The 23,193-nt window shown below is 38.2% G+C and overlaps 1 protein-coding gene across 1 annotated transcript in view; it reads right to left on the bottom strand.

Moving 5' to 3' along the window:
* Positions 1-20,501: 20,501 nt before the first annotated feature.
* Positions 20,502-23,193, bottom strand: part of SIGLEC1 (sialic acid binding Ig like lectin 1) — a 220,220-nt gene continuing 217,528 nt past the window's right edge. The window contains exon 22 of the mRNA XM_053704329.1: positions 20,502-21,569. Within this exon, the coding sequence (XP_053560304.1) occupies positions 21,558-21,569 (12 nt within the window). The 3' untranslated portion in view covers positions 20,502-21,557. The remainder of the gene's footprint in view (positions 21,570-23,193) is intronic.

The raw sequence follows: 23,193 nt of genomic DNA, 5'->3' as shown, positions 1-23,193 counted from the left end.
TCATCTTTTCGACGTGGAGCGGGTTCATCTTCAAGACATCCGGCACGGAGCATCCTCTTCCAACAACGACTACCCGACGAATGAAGGTACCTTTAAGTGACATCATCCAAGATGGCGTCCCTTAGATTCCGTTTGGCTGATAGAATTCTATCAGCCAATCGGAATATAAGGGATGCCATCTTGGATGACATCACTTAAAGGTACCTTCATTCGTCGGGTAGTCGTCGTTGGAAGAGGATGCTCCGCGCCAGATGTCTTGAAGATGGACTTGCTCCGCATCGGAAGGATGTAGATGGAAGATGCCATCTGGATGAAGAATTCTGCCCGACTGGAGGACCACTTTTGCCCGTCTGGAGGACCACTACCAGGTTCATTGAGGACATCTTGCCGCTTGGATGAAGACTTCTCCCGGTAAGTGGATCTTCGGGGGTTAGTGTTAGGATTTTTTAAGGGATTATTGGGTGGGTTTTATTTTTAGAGCTAAATGCCCTTTTAAGGGCAATGCCCATCCAAATGCCCTTTTCAGGGCAATGGGGAGCTTAGGTTTTTTTAGTTAGGGTTTTATTTGGGCGGTTGGTTGTGTGAGTGGTGGGTTTTACTGTTGGGGGGCTGTGTGTGTTTTTTTTACAGGTAAAAGAGCTGATTTCTTGGGGGCAATGCCCCACAAAAGGCCCTTTTAAGGGCTATTGGTAGTTTAGTTTAGGCTAGGTTTTTTTTATTTATTTAATTGTATTTCATTTAGGTAATTTATTTAATTGTAGTGTAGTGTTAGGTGTTAGTGTAACTTGGGTTAGGTTTTATTTTACAGGTATTTTTGTATTTATTTTAGCTAGGTAGTTATAAAATAGTTAATAACTATTTAATAACTATTCTACCTAGTTAAAATAAATACAAACTTGCCTGTAAAATACAAATAAACCCTAAGCTAGATACAATGTAACTATTAGTTATAATGTAGCTAGCTTAGGGTTTATTTTACAGGTACATATTTAGTTTTAAATAGGAATAATTTAGTTAATGATAGTCATTTTTTTAGATTTATTTTAATTATATTTAAGTTAGTGTGTGTTAGGTTTAGACTTAGGTTTAGGGGTAAATAAATTTAGAATAGTGGCGGTGACATTGGGGGCGGCAGATTAGTGGTTAATAAATGTAGGTAGGTGGCGGCAATGTTAGGGGCGGCAGATTAGGGGTTAATAAATGTAGGTAGGTGGCAGCGACATTGGGGGAGGGAGATTAGGGGTTAATAAATATAATGTAGTTGTCGGCAATGTTGGGGCAGCAGATTAGGGGTTAATAAGTATAATGTAGGTGGCGACGATGTCTGGAGCAGCAGATTAGGGGTTAATATGTTTATTATAGTGGCGGCGATGTCCGGAGCGGCAGATTAGGGGTTAATAAGTATAATGTAGGTGTTGGCGATGTTGGGGGTGGCAGATTAGGGGTTAATAAGTGTAAGATTAGGGGTGTTTAGACTCGGGGTTCATGTTAGGGTGTTAGGTGTAAACATAAAATGTGTTTCCCCATAGGAATCAATGGGGCTGCGTTACTGATCTAAACGCTGCTTTTTTGCAGGTGTTAGACTTTTTCTCAGCAGGCTCTCCCCATTGATGTCTATGGGGAAATCGTGCACGAGCACGTATAACCAGCTCACCGCTGTGCACGAGCACGTATAACCAGCTCACCGCTGACTTAAGCAGCGCTGGTATTGGAATGCAATGTGGAGCACAATTTTGCTCTACGCTCACTTCTTACCTTTTAACGCCGGGTTTATAAAAACCCGTAATACCAGCGCTGTAGGGAAGTGAGCGGTGAGAATAATCTGCAAGTTAGCACCGCACCCCTGTTACCGCAAAACTCGTAATCTAGCCATTAATTAGAAGCTCACAGTTTAGCACTGTTGATAAGGTTAGGCTGGGACACCCAGTGAAAGGGGTTGGGAAAACAAAGAGCAGGCACTCCCCCTCACCCCATCCCTGCATATGAAAAGACAGATAACATAAACAGGAGTTTGTAAACTAGACTTGTGCGCGGTGGAGAAATTTGTTTTGGTTCGTTTCGGATCGCTTCAGATGTTTTCGAATTTAATTTTCGGATACATTCGAATGCATTTGTTTCAAATTCAATCGAATTCGAATAAATTCAGATGTATTCGGTTCGGATTCGATTCGTAAATTCGGAAGTTCGGTATGTGTTAGGTGGGATGTGCTGTGTATTAGACTAGTATTATGTACTGTATATTAGGTGTAACCCATAGCAGAGTGATATAACCTAATATACTGTACAATACTAGTGTAATCCATGGCAATCCGAATGTAACGAATAAATCTGAACTAATTCGGATTTATTCGTTAGTTTCGTTGCTACGGTAATTCGGAAATTCGAATCGATCCAAATCTCCGAATTTGACAATTTGTCCGAATTTTGATTCGGAACGAAACAAAACGCACGTCTACTGTAAACGCGTGTATACATCTGACTCTGTGGGGCTTGGTTAGGAGTCTGAAAATCATCACAATGTTATTAAAAAACAAGCAAAACTATAGATTGTTACGAAAACACTCCCAGATGGTCTGTATAAATGAATTATCTACAAAACATTTATGTAAAGAAAAATCTAGTGTACAATGTCCCTTCAAGTTTGTGTAATATCTTAATACATGCAAAACAAATTATATTAAATGTATTATTATTAGTAGTTGTAGTAGTATTATTATTAGTATGTTTTCATAATAATAATAATAATTATTATTATTAAAAAAGTACTTAATTATGCAATAACTATTAATTTAGTAATATCATTTATATAAAGAATACTTGGATATCTCTACCTTTAATTATATCTTTAAGATCTTTGATTCAGATGTTTAACTAAATGAGTCACTTATATATTTAAATGTACATTGAGACATAAAACTCAAAATATTTACACTGTGCATAAAGAAAAGAATAATGTAAACATGATAAAATGTTTTTCCAGCTGCTACAATTTATCTATTTTGCTTTTAAGCTAACAGGAAGTGTGTCTTTATATGTGTGTGTATAAATATATATATATATATATATATATATATATATATATATATATATATATATATAATATCTACAAAATAAATAAAACTGTAGACCTTATCCAGCACCCACTCATATATTGGCATCTATTTATCAAGCCATCAACTTACTTGCATTCGACGGCACCAATACGCTCACCTAAGATCGCCTAACATCGCTGCCGCGGATCTGAATACGTTCTCCAAAATTATCAAAAAAGCTGTCAAAAAGCCGCGCACCAAGTACGGGGCGATGAGAAACGGACTGTTGTTAAGTAACAGTCATCGATCTCGCTGCTCTTCGGCTTTTTCACAGCTTTATTGGTACCCTGTCACTAAACACCCACACTATACTATACTGTTTACCCCCTATACCGCCGCTCCCAGAGCCCACCTCCACTCTAATAAATGTATTAACCCCTAAACCGCTGCTCATGGACCCCGCCGCAACTAAACAAAGTGTTTAACCCCTAAACCGCCGCTCCCGGAGCCTACCGCAACCTACATTATACTTATTAACCCCTATTCTGCCCCCCCTACACCGCCGCCACCTACATTATATTTATTAACTCCTAATCTGCAGCCCCGCCGCCACCTACATAAAGTTATTAACCCCTAATCTGCCCCCCCACACCGCCGCCACCTACATTATACTTATTAACCCCTAATCTGCCGCCCCGACATCGCCGCCACCTACATAAAGTTATTAACCCCTAATCTGCCCCCCCTACACCGCCGCCACTATATTAAATTTATTAACCCCTAAATCTAAGTCTAACCCTTACCCTAACACCCCCTAACTTAAATAGAATGTAAATAAATCTAAATAAATATTCCTATCATTAAATAAATTATTCCTATTTAAAACTAAATACTTACCTATAAAATAAACCCTAAGATAGCTACATTGTAGCTAGCTTAGGGTTTATTTTTATTTTACAGGCAAGTTTGTATTTATTTTAACTAGGTACAATAGTTATTAACTATTTACTAAGTACCTAGCTAAGATAAATACAAATTTACCTGTAAAATAAAACCTAACCTAAGTTACAATTACATCTAACACTACACTATAATTAAATTAATTCCCTAAATGAACTACAATTAAATAAAATTAAATAAAAATATCTAAAGTACAAAAAAACAAACACTAAATTACAGAAAATAATAAAATAATTACAAGATTTTTAAACTAATTACACCTAAACTAATCCCCCTAACAAAATAAAAATCCCCCCCCAAAATAAAAAAAGCCCTACCCTACACTAAATTACAAATAGCACTTAAAAGGGCCTTTTGCGGGGCATTGCCCCAAAGTAATCAGCTCTTTTACCTGTAAAAAAAGTACAAATCCCCCCCAACATTAAAACCCACCACCCACACAACAAACCCACTCAATACCCCCTTAAAAAAACCAAACACTAACCCCTTGAAGATCACCCTACCGTGAGAAGTCTTCACCCAACCGGGCCGAAGTCCTCAACGAAGCCGGCAGAAGTGGTCCTCCAGACAGGCAGAAGTGGTCCACCAGACTGGCAGAAGTCTTCATCCAGACGGCATCTTCTGTCTTCATCCATCCGGCGCAGAGCGGCTCCATCTTCAAGACATCCGACGTGGAGCATCCTCTTCATCCGGAGTCTTCTTGAACAATGACGGGTCCTTTAAGTGACGTCATCCAAGATGGCATCCCTTCAATTCTGATTGGCTGATAGAATTCTATCAGCCAATCGGAATTAAGGTAGGAAAAATCCTATTGGTTGATTCAATCAGCCAATAGGATTGAGCTCGCATTCTGTTGGCTGTTTGGAACAGTCAATAGAATGCAAGCTCAATCCTATTGGCTGATTGGATCAGCCAATAGAATGCAAGCTCAATCCTATTGGCTGATTGGATCAGCCAATAGGATTGAACTTCAATCCTATTGGCTGATTGCATCAACCAATAGGATTTTTCCTACCTTAATTCCGATTGGCTGATAGAATTCTATCAGCCAATCGAAATTGAAGGGACGCCATCTTGGATGACATCACTTAAAGGACCCGTCATTGTTCAAGAAGACTCCGGATGAAGAGGATGCTCCGCGTCTGATGTCTTGAAGATGGAGCCACTCCACGCCGGATGAATGGAGATAGAAGATGCCGTCTGGATGAAGATTTCTGCCCATCTGGAGGACCTCTTCTGCCCGGCTTGGATGAAGACTTCTGCCCATCTGGAGGACCACTTCACCCGGATACGTTGAGGACTTCTGCCCGGTTGGGGAAGACGTCTCCTGGTAAGGTGATCTTCAAGGGGTTAGTGTTGGTTTTTTTTAAGGGGGTGATTGGGTGGGTTTTAGAGTAGGGTTGGTTGTGTAGGTGGTGGGTTTTAATGTTGGGGGGTGTTTTGTACTTTTTTTACAGATAAAAGGGCTATTTGTAATTTAGTGTAGGGTAGGGCTTTTTTATTTTGGCGGGGGGGCTTTTTTATTTTGTTAGGGGGATTAGATTAGGTGTAATTAGTTTAAAAATCTTATAATTATTTTATTATTTTCTGTAATTTAGTGTTTGTTTGTTTTTGTACTTTAGATATTTTTATATAATTTTATTTAATTGTAGTTAATTTAGGGAATTTTTTTTTTTTTTTTTTAAATAATTTTTATTGAAGTCATAAACAAATACAAGATATAGGGTATGCCCCAAAACATTTACAGATCAATGTATATACAGTATAATTAGCAATGCAATACATTCCAATATCTCAAGCGTTACTATAAAATGTGGGCTATCTTATAGAGAGACTTCAGTTTTAGTATAGAGTATTGTAAATGCAATATAAACAAGAATGGTCCTCTCCCAGCTATATAAGAAGAGTAAGGTATCTATTCAGGTAAGGGTAGGGCTAGGGAGGAGGTAGCTCTATAGTTTTATGGGGAAGGGGGATGCAGAGGGCGAGATCCGCTCAAAATAGAGTAGGAGGGGTGGAGGGCGGAGCCAGTTAGTATACCAGATTTATAAATGCCATGAGAACTCAGACCTTTAATATGCACTACGAGCTATAAATATCCTCTAATCCCATCATGAGTAAATTTAAACTAGGGTATGTAAAAAAAAAAAAAAAAAAAAATAAGGGAAGTTTCCTAAAAAGGATACAAACAGGAGGGGATAACTAAGTATATGAAGGACAAAGAAAAATAAAGTGCCAACATAATCAGATATCTCCAACACAATGTATACTGTTAGTTACTACATCTATACCCAAACCAAGATCAATAAGTTAACTGATATGCTGAGCCATGCCTTCCCAGTTAACACAGCCCAGCAGTAACCTTTATAACATGTATTAAGAGACCACAGTAGAACTAAAGTAGGCTCTCGAACTGAAAATCATTGTTTGGAGACATCTGAATAGTGTGTGTTTCAACCAAGAACAAACAAACTCAACATCAAAGATAGGTTTAAGCATTTAGGGTAGCAGCAAGGTATATATCATAAGAGAACTGATCTATGTCTGTTAGCAAGTTATACTGGAACTAAGTTAAAGAAAGCGTCGTGGCACTCAATTGGATAAGGCATGAAAAAGTAGATTACAGTAAATGGTAAACAATATAAATAAACATAGAAATCTACTTGATAATACATGACAGTTCTGAGCTCTTTGTGGTACAAGTTGATATGCTTTCTACAAAATACCGAAGAATAGTTATTGATACGGTTAAGTGAAAAGGGGGAATACTAGTATGTATGAAATATAGAGGACTTCTGAAGGAGCTCCTCTCCTGGGGAAATGCCAGCTATAGGCGATGTGGGAAAAAGGAGTGAGGGTCTGTCTCCTCGCTAGGTGAATCCTCTTTAGAGGGCAACGGGTGAGTAGCTGTTAGGAGCCGATTATCCGGAGGAGCGTTCCCTGCACAGCTAAAGTCAGCTATGTCTACTTCAGCCCCCGCCTCGACCGGCCGCTCCGAGACAGAAGCAGGGCAAACAGTGAGAAAGTCACAGGAAACAACAGACTGCCGGGGGGATGTAAAAGAGTCTGTTCTAGTCACCTCCGCCATCTTGTCTTGCCGACATGTGTCATCAACTGGAGTAGGTAAAATATTAGATGTTCCCTCTGTTATATGGAGAAATGGCTCAGATTTTAGCGATAGGCACTGGGAGAGAGATTTAAACTGAGCATCCATGCGGTATCCCAGCGTAGCAAGAGCTTCCATTATTAGGGGATCCATCTTCTCAGTTTGATAGGAGCGCAGATCAACGCTTATTGCACTAGAAATTAATTCAGAGTATAGGCTATTAAATCTATTAAAGAGTGTTGTATCTCCTTTAGCTAAATTAGGCCTAGATTTGGAGTTTGGCGGTAGCCGTGAAAACCAGCGTTAGAGGCTCCTAACGCTGGTTTTAGGCTACCTCCGGTATTTGGAGTCACTCAAAAAAGGGTCTAACGCTCACTTTTCAGCCGCGACTTTTCCATACCGCAGATCCCCTTACGTCAATTGCGTATCCTATCTTTTCAATGGGATCTTTCTAACTCCGGTATTTAGAGTCATGTCTGAAGTGAGCGTTAGAATTCTAACGACAAAACTCCAGCCGCAGAAAAAAGTCAGTAGTTAAGGCCTAGATTTGGAGTTTGGCGGTAGCCGTGAAAACCAGCGTTAGAGGCTCATAACGCTGGTTTTAAGCTACCTCCGGTATTTGGAGTCACTCAAAAAAGGGTCTAACGCTCACTTTTCAGCCGCGACTTTTCCATACCGCAGATCCCCTTACGTCAATTGCGTATCCTATCTTTTCAATGGGATTTTTCTACCTCCGGTATTTAGAGACAAAACTCCAGCCGCAGAAAAAAGTCAGTAGTTAAGAGCTTTCTGGGCTAACGCCGGTTCATAAAACTCTTAACTACTGTACTCTAAAGTACACTAACACCCATAAACTACCTATGTACCCCTAAACCGAGGCCCCCCCACATCGGCGCCACTCGATTACATTTTTTTAACCCCTAATATGCCGACCGCCACCTACGTTATCCTTATGTACCCCTAATCTGCTGCCCCTAACACCGCCGACCCCTATATTATATTTATTAACCCCTAACCTGGCCCCCACAACGTCGCAGCCAGCTACTTACAATAATTAACCCCTAATCTGCCGACCGCAAAGCGCCGCTACTTAAGTTATCCTTATGTACCCCTAATATGCTGCCCCTAACACCGCTGACCCCTATATTATATTTATTAACCCCTAATCTGCCCCCCTCAACGTCGCCTCCACCTGCCTACACTTATTAACCCCTAATCTGCCGAGCGGACCGCACCGCTACTATAATAAAGTTATTAACCCCTAATCCGCCTCACTAACCCTATAATAAATAGTATTAACCCCTAATCTGCCCTCCCTAACATCGCCGACACCTAACTTCAATGATTAACCCCTAATCTGCCGACCGGAGCTCACCGCTATTCTAATAAATGTATTAACCCCTAAAGCTAAGTCTAACCCTAACACTAACACCCCCCTAACTTAAATATAATTTAAATCTAACGAAATTAATTAACTCTTATTAAATAAATTATTCCTATTTAAAGCTAAATACTTACCTGTAAAATAAATCCTAATATAGCTACAATATAAATTATAATTATATTATAGCTATTTTAGGATTAATATTTATTTTACAGGTAACTTTGTATTTATTTTAACCAGGTACAATAGCTATTAAATAGTTAAGAACTATTTAATAGCTAAAATAGTTAAAATAATTACAAAATTACCTGTAAAATAAATCCTAACCTAAGTTACAATTAAACCTAACACTATACTATCATTAAATTAATTAAATAAAATACTTACAATTACCTACAATTAAACCTAACACTACACTATCAATAAATTAATTAAATACAATACCTACAAATAACTACAATGAAATAAACTAACTAAAGTACAAAAAATAAAAAAGAACTAAGTTACAAAAAATAAAAAAATATTTACAAACATAAGAAAAATATTACAACAATTTTAAACTAATTACACCTACTCTAAGCCCCCTAATAAAATAACAAAGACCCCCAAAATAAAAAATGCCCTACCCTATTCTAAATTACTAAAGTTCAAAGCTCTTTTACCTTACCAGCCCTGAACAGGGCCCTTTGCGGGGCATGCCCCAAGAAGTTCAGCTCTTTTGCCTGTAAAAAAAAAAATACAATACCCCCCCAACATTACAACCCACCACCCACATACCCCTAATCCAACCCAAACCCCCCTTAAATAAACCTAACACTAAGCCCCTGAAGATCATCCTACCTTGTCTTCACCTCACCGGGTATCACCGATCGGTCCTGGCTCCAAAATCTTCATCCAACCCTAGCGGGGGCTGGCGATCCATCATCCGGTGGCTGAAGAGGTCCAGAAGAGGCTCCAAAGTCTTCATCCTATCCAGAAGAAGAGTAGATCCGGACCGGCAACCATCATCTTCCAAGCGGCATCTTCTATCTTCATCCGATGACGACCGGCTCCATCCTGAAGACCTCCACCGCGGACCCATCTTCATCCGGCGAAGTCCAACTGAAGAATGACGGTTCATAGTTCATAGGATGAAGACTTTGGAGCCTCTTCTGGACCTCTTCAGCCACCGGATGATGGATCGCCAGCCCCCGCTTGGGTTGGATGAAGATTTTGGAGCCAGGACCGATCGGTGATACCCGGTGAGGTGAAGACAAGGTAGGATGATCTTCAGGGGCTTAGTGTTAGGTTTATTTAAGGGGGGTTTGGGTTAGATTAGGGGTATGTGGGTGGTGGGTTGTAATGTTGGGGGGGGGTATTGTATGTTTTTTTTTACAGGCAAAAGAGCTGAACTTCTTGGGGCATGCCCCGCAAAGGGCCCTGTTCAGGGCTGGTAAGGTAAAAGAGCTTTGAACTTTAGTAATTTAGAATAGGGTAGGGCATTTTTATTTTGGGGTCTTTGTTATTTTATTAGGGGGCTTAGAGTAGGTGTAATTAGTTTAAAATTGTTGGCACTTACTCAAAGACGATGACATTCTGGGCGAACATCTAACAGAATGACCCAATTTCGTCTATAGGAAGGCCAATAATTTAAAATCAATTCTGGCTCCAAGCATACCCAAACAGAAGAAAGAAAAGAACTCTTCAGACATCTTGGGTAAAAAACTGTTTGGTTTTTACCCATGTTACTTCTGCAAAGCATGCAAACATGGAAAGAAAACCAATATAATAAAGTCCAAAGTTTCCAATGAAGTGTTCCACATCAAACAAACAATAAGATGTACTGATCAGAACATAGTCTATTTGGTCGAGTGTGGGTGTGGCCTGCAGTATGTAGGCCAGACCTCTAGGAAACTAAAAGACCGAATTCGAGAACATTTGTTGCAGATAAAATGGAAGAAGGTCGATTTACCAATTTACAAACAATTCAAAGAAGTACATGGTGGAAGCGACAAAAGCTTCAAATATATGGGTATATGCAAAATAAGCAAAGATTGGAGAGGAGGAGACATGGAACTGAAATTACTAAAAACAGAATCCAAATGGATTTTTAATTTAGACTGTATTTATCCAAAAGGTCTCAACGCAAATTTTGAGATTGTCCATCTGTTTTGAATAGTTCAGAGTAATTGACTTTTATCCCTAAAGTTACAACATATCCAAATATCAACTTTAAGATGATCTATCTAATTCAAGGCATATTCACTTTGAAGTTACTGTGAATAATCCCTTAGAACCATTTTTTAATTATCTGGCTTGGTCGAGTTGACCTAAGCACTTTTTCGTTTTTAAAGCCCTTTGAGGAATACTATTCTAAGACAAATCAATGTAATTTTGCAATTTTATATTTTTTATGATTACGATTCCATTAGTTTGATTATTAGATTGTGTGTGAGAATATGAGTTCAAATTATTGCTTTATGTATATGTAAGGAAAGTAGATGATTTTCCACCGTGTATCTTGGGAAATCAATATTTTATATTTTAGATTATTATAAAGTAGTATCTATAAGGTGAACGATGTGTATTACAACGAATATTGGATAATCTCCATAAATATAAATTGTAAAAGGGACTCATTTGGGGAACAAGAGACTTTAATCTGAAATTTGTCAAATCGATATAGATTTGTATTGATTAATAGAAGGTTCCTGTTGCCAAAATTGTATAAACAATCCTAATGTTAGGTCCTGGATATATTAGCCTCAACTAGATGAACAAAATTTAAAAATTATATCTAGTTATTAAAATTATATCTAGTTATTAACAGATGTCATTTGAAATATATATACAACACCTAGTCTTTATAGTAGGTTGTCTAATTGCCGATTATGTCCATTTTCAAGAAAAATCGGTTTACTAGAGCGTTTAATGCCATTCCCGATCTTGCCCATTTCCAAAATGGCTCCGGGAAACCGGAAGCACAAAAACCGGAAGTGTTACAAGCTTCAACTTCCGGTTCACTATCGGAAGTGCGTTTTTTTCGGCGGGGAACAATCCGACAACATCCACCCAATTTGGAGCAATTGTTAACATACAAACGCCCATATAGAAGAGTATATAAGGTCAGTATTAATGTAGCCTCTATATGTCTTGAAAAAGGCCCGGTACGAGGGCCGAAACGCGTAGATGACACTTTACACCAAAGATTTGAGAGGCTCATTATATCCAGGACCAGGATTTGATCGGTAAGACTATTTTCAATAGTCCATACCCCTGTAGCGCTGTTTGTTTAGTGCGCTTTTCTCATCTTTTTCAGGTTTTTGTCTTAACATAGGAGTAGGACTTTGGACTCCACCACACACCGAGGATTTTTTCATCAGACTTTTTAAGGATTCACTTTTACCAATTGACTTTTTAAGGACACTATTATTGTCAATATTATTATTTTAAAAGTTGTGGAAACACACCTTTAAGAGTTGTGGATTAGTTTTGGCCAAACTAAACATAAACTCTCAGCTTTTTATGTTTTTATGTTGTTTATATTAATTATATAGCTTGTGCTATTTGTTTCATTGGTATTGTTTTTAAGATATTAAGGTCAGACGTATTACCGGACCACTGAGTCCACCATCCAGATTCAATCAGGCTAATTTTGATAATAGCTGGTACCAGTTTAGTTTAGAATCCCACTAGTAGGATCCCACGTCAAATTTTTTTTTATTTTTTTATTTTTCACATTCTTTTTTTGATTTTTATGACCACATCCACTTGATCACTTCAGATTTGTATTTTGTGTTATACACTGTAATCCATAATATGGTTTATTTGTTAGCCTAAGGATTCCAATACATTTTATCTTATTTTTTCACAGCGTTTATTATACGATTTATATTAATCATCACATTTTGCACTACCTGTATGTACTGTTGACCTTTAAGTGGGTCTCGTATCACTATAATAGTGGTCTTATCACTTTGATAACACTATTTGAGTTATTATATATATCATTTATTGGACACCAGGTTAATTTGTACACTTATTTGATAAGTTCAATTAAGTACAGATTTGTTTTTCTATACACATTTATGTATCTACTAGAGGGTCTTTAAGAGGACTCACTCACGGAAAACCGGACCATTAGATATTGGTCACCCAGTTAAAACAACTGGATTAGATTCAATTTGTCAACTGCTGTATTTTAATTTGGCATTCGCTGTATTTTATTTTATGTTTTTTTATATGTGTTTTGTGTTTTTGTTTATATTTACATTTTTTATGAATTCTGGAGATCAGAATCATATTGTTTTAATATAATAAATATATTTGTTTGACATTTGAACAATCTAATTTTAAGAAAAATTATTGGAGATTATTTCTATTTCCTGTGGTATATCAAGCCATTGGCGCTCCTATATATCCCGTTTCATAGTTTAAAATTGTTGTAATATTTTTCTTATGTTTGTAAATATTTTTTTATTTTTTGTAACTTAGTTACTTGTACTTTATTAAGTTTATTTCATTGTAGTTATTTGTAGGTATTGTATTTAATTAATGTATTGATAGTGTAGTGTTAGGTTTAATTGTAGGTAATTGTAGGTATTTTATTTAATTAATTTAATGATAGTATAGTGTTAGGTTTAATTGTAACTTAGGTTAGGATTTATTTTACAGGTCATTTTGTAATTATTTTAACTATTTTAGCTATTAAATAGTTCTTAACTATTTAATAGATATTGTACCTGGTTAAAATAAATACAAAGTTACCTGTAAAATAAATATTAATCCTAAAATAGCTATAATATAATTATAATTTATATTGTAGCTATATTAGGATTTATTTTACAGGTAAGTATTTAGCTTTAAATAGGAATAATTTATTTAATAAGAGTTAATTAATTTCGTTAGATTTAAATTATATTTAAGTTAGGGGGGTGTTAGTGTTAGGGTTAGGCTTAGCTTTAGGGGTTAATACATTTATTAGAATAGCGGTGAGCTCCGGTCGGCAGATTAGGGGTTAATCATTGAAGTTAGGTGTCGGCGATGTTAGGGAGGGCAGATAAGGGGTTAATACTATTTATTATAGGGTTAGTGAGGCGGATTAGGGGTTAATAACTTTATAATAATAGCGGTGCGGTCCGGTCGGCAGATTAGGGGTTAATAAATGTAGGCAGGTGGAGGCTACATTGTGGGGGGCAGATTAGGGGTTAATAAATATAATATAGGGGTCGGCGGTGTTAGGGCAGCAGATTAGGGGTACATAGGGATAATGTAAGTAGCGGCGGTTTACGGAGCGGCAGATTAGGGGTTAATAATAATATGCAGGGGTCAGCGATAGCGGGGGCGGCAGATTAGGGGTTAATAAGTGTAAGGTTAGGGGTGTTTAGACTCGGGGTACATGTTAAAGTGTTAGGTGCAGACGTAGGAAGTGTTTCCCCATAGCAAACAATGGGGCTGCGTTAGGAGCTGAACGCGGCTTTTTTGCAGGTGTTAGGTTTTTTTTCAGCTCAAACAGCCCCATTGTTTCCTATGGGGGAATCGTGCACAAGCACGTTTTTGAGTGTTGCCGCGTCCGTAAGCAACTCTGGTATCGAGAGTTGCAGTTGTGTTAAATATGCTCTACGCTCCTTTTTAGGAGCCTAACGCTGACATTCTGTGGACTCTCAATACCAGAGTTATTTTTATGGTGCGGCCAGAAAAAAGCCAGCGTTAGCTAAGAGGGTCGTTACCGACAAAACTCTAAATCTAGCCGTTAGTATTTTAAGGCTATTTAGTAGGATTTAGCATATTATTAGAGCAGGAGCTCATAAGGTCTGCGTCTGCTCAGTTCAGTAGTTGGCTCCGCCCCCCCAGGGAATTAATTTAATTATAGTGTAATGTTAGGTGTAATTGTAGCTTAGGTTAGGTTTTATTTTACAGGTAAATGTGTATTTATTTTAGCTAGGTACTTAGTAAATAGTTAATAACTATTTATTAACTATTGTACCTAGTTAAAATAAATACAAACTTGCCTGTAAAATAAAAATAAACCCTAAGATAGCTACAATGTAACCATTAGTTATATTGTAGCTAGCTTAGTGTTTATTTTATAGGTAAGTATTTAGTTTTAAATAGGAATAATTTATTTAATGATAGGAATATTTATTTAGATTAATTTAAATTCTATTTAAGTTAGGGGGTGTAAGGGTTAGGGTTAGACTTAGGTTTAGGGGTTAATAAATTTAATAAAGTGGCGGCGGTATAAGGGGGGGCAGATTAGGGGTTAATAAATATAATGTAGGTGGCGGTGGGCTCTGGGAGCGGTGGTTTAGGGGTTAAACACTTTATTTAGTTGAAGCGGGGTCCGTGAGCTGCAGTTTATGGGTAAATAAGTTTATTAGAGTGGCGGTGGGCTCCGGGAACGACGGTTTCGGGGTTAATAAGTATAATGTAGGTGGTGGCGGTGTAGGGACGACAGATTAGGGGTGTTTAGACTCGGGGTACATGTTAGGGTGTTAGGTGCAGCAGCGAACATGAGCTTTCGCTGCTTTCAGACTCCCATTGATTCCTATGGCATCCGCCGCCTCCAGGGCAGCGGATTGAAAACCAGGTCCGCTGGGCCGGAATAGTTCCGAGCGTACCTGGTAGACATTTGATAACTAGCAAAAGTAGTCAGATTGTGCCGAATTTGCATTCGGAACATCTGTAATGACGTAAGCATCCGGCGGATAGTATGTTACGTCACAAAATTCTACTTTTGCCAGTCTGTAGGGTTTGATAACTAAGGGGAATCAGGTTCGCCACAAATACGCTGCGGAATTCCAGCGTATTTGCGGTTGACGGCTTGATAAATAGATGCCATAGACTCAATAAAAATCAAACCAAACTATAGGAAATAGGCAAACCAAAAAGCTTAAATCATAGCAAAAATGTATTCAATTCAAACATTTATAAAACAGTAATAGATAATGAGTAAAAGGTACAACTCCTGAGATCATAGTGAAACAGCAGTATATCTATCAGTGTCCATGTATGTAGGGGTACCCCGCCTCAGTATAAGGAATTAGCTTGCATGCCAATAGAAAAATCAGTTATATAAGTCAAGATAGCAACAGTTTCCAGTGTGCCAAGGCTTTCCAGTAATTAACTCCTCAAAGTAATTGCAACTTACCTAGAGTTAGTATAGCAGCATCATTCAATGAAACAGAGTCCACAGCATGCATAAGAATAATCCCAAGAGAGGGTAAAATCCATATATGGTTATAAAATTCCAAATTGTTAGTGCAAACACTGCAGAAATATAATAACTTTTCTGATTAATCATCTTAAGGAGACAATGACAAACAAGTGGTAAAGGAAGTAGTACTACTACTAATCTTATTGTCCTCCCAGAGTGGCTAATAACATTTTGTTAAAGCTCACCAGACCAATGTGCAGTGCTCTCAGAGCTAGTCAACAGGATGATCCTTCCAGAGCTAGTCAAACAGCATGGTCCTCCAAAAGCTAGTCATACATCATGGTCCTCTCATAGCTAGTCAACAGCACCGTCATCCCAGAGCTAGTCAACAGCATGGTTCTCCTAGAGCTAGTCATGCAGCATGGTCCTCCAGAACTAGTCAAGCAGCATGGTCCTCTCAGAGCTAGTCAAGCAGCATGGTCCTCCCAGAGCTAGTCAAGCAGCATGGTCCTCCCAGAGCTAGTCAACAGCATGGTCCTCCCAGAGCTAGTCAAACAGCATGGTCCTCCCAGAGCTAGTCAAGCAGCATGGTCTTCCCAGAGCTAGACAACAGCATGGTCCTTTCAGAGCTAGTCAAGCAGCATGGTCCTCCCAGAGCTAGTCAAGCAGCATTGTCCTCTTAGAGCTAGTCAACAGCATGGTCCTTCCAGAGCTAGTCAAGCAGCATGGTCCTCTCAGAGCTAGTCAAGCAGCATGGTCCTCCCAGAGCTAGTCAACAGCATGGTCCTTTCAGAGCTAGTCAAGCAGCATGGTCCTCCCAGAGCTAGTCAAGCATCAGCATCCTCTTAGAGCTATTCAACAGCATGGTCCTCCCAGAGCTAGTCAAACAGCATGGTCCTACCAGAGCTAGTCAAGCAGCATGGTCCTCCCAAAGCTAGTCAAGCAGCATTGTCCTCCCACAGCTAGTCAACAGCATGGTTCTCCAATAGCTAGTCAAGCAGCATTGTCCTCCCACAGCTAGTCAACAGCATGGTTCTCCCAGAGCTAGTCAAGCTGCATGGTCCTCCCAGAGCAAGTCAACAGCATGGTCCTCCCAGAGCTAGTCAAGCAGCATGTTCCTCCCAGAGCTATTCATGCAGCATGGTCTTCCCATAGCTAGTCAAGCAGCATGGTCCTCCCAGAGCTATTCAAGCAGCATGGCCCACCCAGATCTAGTCAAGCAGCATGACCCACCCAGAGCTAGTCAACACCATGGTCCTCCCAGAGCTAGTCAAAAGCATGGTCCTCCCAAAGCTAGTCAAGCAGCATGGTCCTCCCAGATCTAGTCGAGAAGCATGGTCCTCCCAGAGCTAGTCAAAAAGCATGGTCCTCCCAGAGCTAGTCAAGAAGCATGGCCCTCCCAGAGCTAGTCAAGAAGCATGGCCCTCCCAGAGCTAGTCAAGAAGGATAGTCCTCCCTGAGCTAGTCAATAAGCATGGCCCTCCCAAAGCTAGTCAAGAAGCATGGCCCTCCCAGAGCTAGTCAAGCAGCATGGCCCTCCCAAAGCTAGTCAAGAAGCATGGCCCTCCCAGAGCTAGTCAAGAAGGATAGTCCTCCCTGAGCTAGTCAATAAGCATGGCCCTCCCAGAGCTAGTCAATAATCATGGCCCTCTCAGAGCTAGTCAAGAAGCATGGCCCTCCCACAGCTAGTCAAGATGGATAGTTCTCCCTGAGCTAGTCAAGCAGCATGGTCCTCCCAGATGTAGTCAACAGCATGGTCCTCCTAGAGCTAGTCAAGCAGCACACCCACTGGACTGAAGCATCTTCCTTACCATACAATTATATTGATGTGCCTCTCGTAGGTTCCACACCTCCACATATGCCATTATCTCCTTTACAACATCCCACCCAAAGTAAGGAGTTACACACACATGCCAACATTCCAAGGGGCATGGTTAAATAGCACTATGCACGTAGCAGACATGCATGGCTTTGCAATTAATTTTTAGCAATTAGAAGGCTGCTAATGGTAGCTGTGCACAACACTTATGAAATTCCCAGCGGTGAAGGGGTTAATTATTTAGCTGGTAAGGGTAATAGTATTTTAATACAGGGATTACCCTCCCACCTGACACTTCCAACCTTCCTTATTCCTCCCAAACAGCTCTCTCCCCTCCCAGACCCACGCTCCTGACCACCATCTTAAGCACTGGCAGACAGTCAGCCATTATGAAGTTTTTTTTGCTTGTTTTTTAAATAAACTTTTTTTTTGTTTATATATTTATTTTTCTGCAGTGTAGGATCCCCCTTACCCCCACTATATGGCAGCAGTTTTGCACTATATGGCAACACTATTTCCTGTCATAAAGTGCTCCAGACATGTGCACGCTACCTATCTAGATATCTCTTACACAAAGAATTACAAGAGAATGAAGCAAAATTTTTAAAAGAAATATATTGGAACCTTTTTTAAATAAAAGAATGAATGCCACATCATCAATTGACATCAACAGTTAACTGGAAAAAAAAATCCCTAGAAAAAACATATTAGGCAATCACCATTATCAACACGGAATGAATTAGTTGCAATTTTTTACCTTTGCATTAATCTTACCTCATGGAAAGATATAAATACCTCATTTCTTATAGTTATTTTGTTTTACTTGTGTTTAACTAGAACTTGCAGCTATATTGTGTTAGCAAATTGAATAGTTTTACTGTTTTAATAATTAATATTCCAATGTATTGGAACATCGTAGAAAACAAATACATAAATTACCATAATTGTTTTTGCACAAAAAAAACTGCTGCTGTAGCCAATCTGCTTCAAGGTTCGACTGGAATGAGCGCCACAGATTCAAGCAAAGCAGAGACTTTACTAAGATGAATTTAGTTCATGCATGAATCATTTTTGTCATTTACAATATGCCAACTAGACCTCATCTCATTTTAAAAGCATGTCTAGGTGTCAGGGACTTATAGACTTAAAAGTGACAGTATACACCAATATAACTTCATGTAATAGACACTTCTTATAAAGAAGAATATGCACAGATCTAAAATTCCAGTATAAAATCATTTAAATTGATTTTATTTTACAAAAAATATACATTTTATTTAAAAAACAACTTACATCTGCTTGCAAATATGTGATCTGTGTTATCTGACAAATGTATTTCAGCCTGTGTTGCATAAAGCAAATAGTTATGGGGACTTTTTCATCTAGGCAAAATATGTTAGACTTATAGTAATACTTACAGTTGGGGTCTAATACTGGGAATACACAATTTATTCTGTTTCTGTTCAACTTACAATGACATGTCCCCTCATTGGAATGAGGCGAATCTCCTTTTTCCAAGAAAATTATAGTTGGTGGTTAAAATGGCAGTTTTTATCCTGTTAGACAACTATTTTAGGGTAATAAATGTGGGAGCACTCTGTGCTTCTGAGATTATTTCAGCCACAAATACAACTATCCAACCCATGAGACCACATACTTAAATTAATTGATTATTGAATAGTTTTACTGTTTTAATTATTCATATTTTCATTCCAATGTATTGGAATGTCTTAGAAAAAAAACATAAATTGTGAGTTGTACAATGTTTTTGCAGAAAATATCTAGCAGACTGGATTGAGGGCCACAAATACAAGCAAAGCAGTGATTTTACTAAGATGAATTTAGTTCATGTATGAATATTTTTTGTCATTTACAATCAGACAACCAAACCTCATCTCATCTTTGAAGCACGTCTAGGTGTCAGAGACTTTTAGACTTAAAAGGGACAGTATACACCAGTGATTTGCAACCTTTTTTTGCTGTGGCACACTTTTTTACATTAAAAAATCCTGTGGCACACCACCATCCCAAAATTTTACAAAATCACACATTGTAGCCTAATACAGGATATATATATATATATATATATATATATACACACACACACACACTGACACTGTACTGTGCTGTCATGCCATGCCTCCTACAAACTATACATGACATATTGACATTCATTCACAAGCATAATGATTGTCTGTGAATGAATGTCAACGTCATGGTTGTAAATGATGCCTGATGAGCCTGTCACATGCCTACCAATATTTCAAAATTTGAAAGAGGGACACCCCCGCACTGTTGTCAGTCTGCCGCGGCACACCTGAGGATCTCTCACGGCACACTGGTTGAAAAACACTGGTATACACTAATATAACTGCATGTAATCGACACTACTTATAAAGAAGAATATGCACAGATACTGATCTTAAAATCCAGTATAAAACCTTTTTAAAAACTTACTTAGAAGCTCCCAGTTTAGCACTGTTGATGAGGTTAGTCTGGGACACCCACTGAAAGGGGATGAGAAAGCAGGAAGAAAATAACCTCCCCTGCATATGAAAAGACCAATAACACAAACAGGAGCAAGCAGGAGTCTGTAGACTTGGGTCTACATCTGATACATTGGGGCTTGGTTAGGAGTCTGAAAATCAGCACAATGTTATTAAAAATAAGCAAAATTATAGATTGTTACAAAAACACACCCAGATGGGCTATATAAATAAATCATCTACAAAACATTTATGCAAAGAAAAATCTAATGTACAATGTCCCTTTAATGCATCACATAACTAAGGCTCAATCTCCGTCTCCCCCTCTATCTATCTATCTATCTATCTATCTATCTATCTATCTATCTATCTATCTATCTATCTATCTGTCTGTCTGTCTGTCTGTCTGTCTGTCTGTCTGTCTGTCTGTCTGTCTGTCTGTCTGTCTGTCTGTCTGTCTGTCTGTCTATCTATCATCTATCTATCATCTATATATTTATTGCTCTATCATCTATCTATCAATCCATCAATCCATATATACATGAAAACAAAACGTGCAATTAAGGAATCTGAAAAAAATATTTTAAATGGATTTTATTTTACAAAAAATATACAAAATTGTATTAAAAAACATCTTTTATCTGCTTGCAAATATGTGATATGTGTTATCTGACAAATGTATTTCAGTCTGTGTTGCAGAAAGCAAGTAGTTATGGTTAATCTTTTAATCTAGGCTAAATCTGTTAGACTTATATTATAGTAAGACTTACAACAGTTAGGTACTAACACTGGGAATACACAATTAAAAAGCTCTTTATTCTGTTTCTGTTCATGTTACAGGAATGCGACCCCTCATTGGAAAGAGGGATATCTCCCTTTTCCAAGAAAATTATAGATTGTGTTTAAAATGGCAGTTTTTATACTGTTAGACAACTATTTTAGGGTAATAAATGTGGGAGCACTCTGTGGCTCTGAGGTTATTTCGCCCAAAAATAAAACTATCCAACCCATGAGACCACATACTTAAATGAAGTGATTCTCCTCTTTCATATACACAGGGCCAATCTAAAAACTGGAATTTCTTATTCAATTTTAGGGTTGTCAAGAAGCAAGGAATGAGCACTGTATCTTGATCTAAGCAAAAAACAAAATCCAATCAAAACCCCTGTCCAAAAGAAACGAAACTCCTCTTTCAGACAAGACATACCATAGCTCTAGATGATACTGTTACATTTTCTACAAGAAATAAAGCAACACGCAGTGACATCATAAGGAGTAGAGACAATTTTCTTCCAAAAATTAGGCAAATTGTTCATAACATGTAGTTGTAAAACTGTCATTTGATTATCTTACAAGGCACTGGTTTTATAGTTAAATATGGTGTGAGTGTTAAAATTATAAATTTATTGTATGTAAGTTTAACACAATTGTTTGCAATAATAATATTTATAATGTACGTATGTGACAATAAATTCCCCCCTCCCCCCAAAAAAAACCCTCAGTTCCTTACAGCGTCCTTGGGATATTGAATTATTAACTATAGAAGAAAAGGTTTTCTCTCAATATTGTTTTGTATCAATAACATGTCCAGGGCAAAAAAGTCCTCCATTACAAATCATATGATTGGATTCAAGATTACATTCCATTCTGCAAAAGAACAAAGTACAATGAGTTTATTAGCAACACCCACATCTTTTGAGATTTAAAAAAATTATATATATATATATATATATATATATATACTGTATATATATATGCACTCACCGGCCACTTTATTAGGTACACCTTGCTAGTACCAGGTTGGACCCCCTTTTGCCTTTAGAACTGCTTTAATCTGCTTTAATTCTTAATGGCATAGATTTAACAATGTATTGGAAACATTCCTCAGAGATTTTGGTCCATATTGACATGATAGAATCACTCAGTTGCTGCAGATTTCTCGGCTGCACATCCATGATGCAAATCTCCCATTCCACCACATCCCAAAGGTGCTCTATTGGATTGAGATCTGGTGACTATGGAGGCCATTGGAGTGCAGTGAACTCATTGTCATGTTCAAGAAACCCGTTTGAGATGATTTAAGCTTTGTGACATGGTACATTATCCTGCTGGAAGTAGCCATCAGAAGATGGGTGCACTGTAGTCATAAAGGGATCATGGGCATGGTCTGCAACAATACTCAAGTAGGCAGTGGCATTTAAACAATGCTCAATTAGTACTAGGGGGCCCATAGTATGACAAGAAAATATCCCCCACATCATTACCCCACCAGCACCAGCCTGAACAATTGATACAAGGCAGGATGGATCCATGCTTTCATGTTGTTTATGCCAAATTCTGACCCTACCATCTGAATGTCACAGATGAAATCGAGACTCATCAGACCAGACAATGTTTATCCAATCTGCTATTGTCCAAGTTTGGTGACCCTGTGTAAATTGTAGCCTCAGTTTCCTGTTCTTTACTTGACAGGAGTGGCACTAGGTGTGGTCTTCTGCTGCTGTAGCCCATCTGCTTCAAGGTTTGACGAGTTGTGCATTCAGAGATGGTTTTCTGTATATCTTGGTTGTAATGAGTGGTTATTTGAGTTACTGTTACCTCATCTCATCTCAAACCAGTCTGCCCATTTTCCTCTGACCTCTGACATTAACAAGGCATTTTCGTCCACACAACTGCCACTCAGTGGTAATTTTCTCTTTTTTGGACCATTCTCTGTAAACCCTAGAGATGGTTGTGCTTGAAAATCCCAGTAGATCAGCAGTTTTTGAAATACTAAGACCAACCAAAAGTCAAAGTCACTTAAATCCCCTTTCTTCCCTATTCTGATGCTCGGTTTGAACTTCAGCAAGTCGTCTTCCCCATGTCTAGATGCTTTGAGTTGCTGCCATGTGATTGGCTGATTAGCAATTTGTGTTACCAAGCAATTGAACAGGTGTACCTAATAAAGTGGCCGGTGAATATATATATATATATATATATATATATATATATATATATATATATATATATATATATATATATATATATATATATATACAGTATATGTGTGTCTTCAAGATCAGCACTCACTAACCAAATAACAGCAACTGCCAAAAAATATCCAAATGTATATGTGAGAGAACCAGGGCTCGCCTTGTTCCCCAACAACGGTCCTCATTAAGCAAGTGCACTCTGTCACATCCCATAAAGCCTTTATTGCAAGAATGTTAGTATAACATAGCCTTATACCATAACCTTATAATATTTTGTTTCGGCTCTAGCATGAGCTTTT

Source organism: Bombina bombina, chromosome 2 (assembly GCF_027579735.1).
Source record: "Bombina bombina isolate aBomBom1 chromosome 2, aBomBom1.pri, whole genome shotgun sequence".
Classification (NCBI taxonomy): domain Eukaryota; kingdom Metazoa; phylum Chordata; class Amphibia; order Anura; family Bombinatoridae; genus Bombina; species Bombina bombina.
Note: the sequence above shows the minus strand (reverse complement) of the source record. Positions and strands in the feature narration are given on the sequence as shown.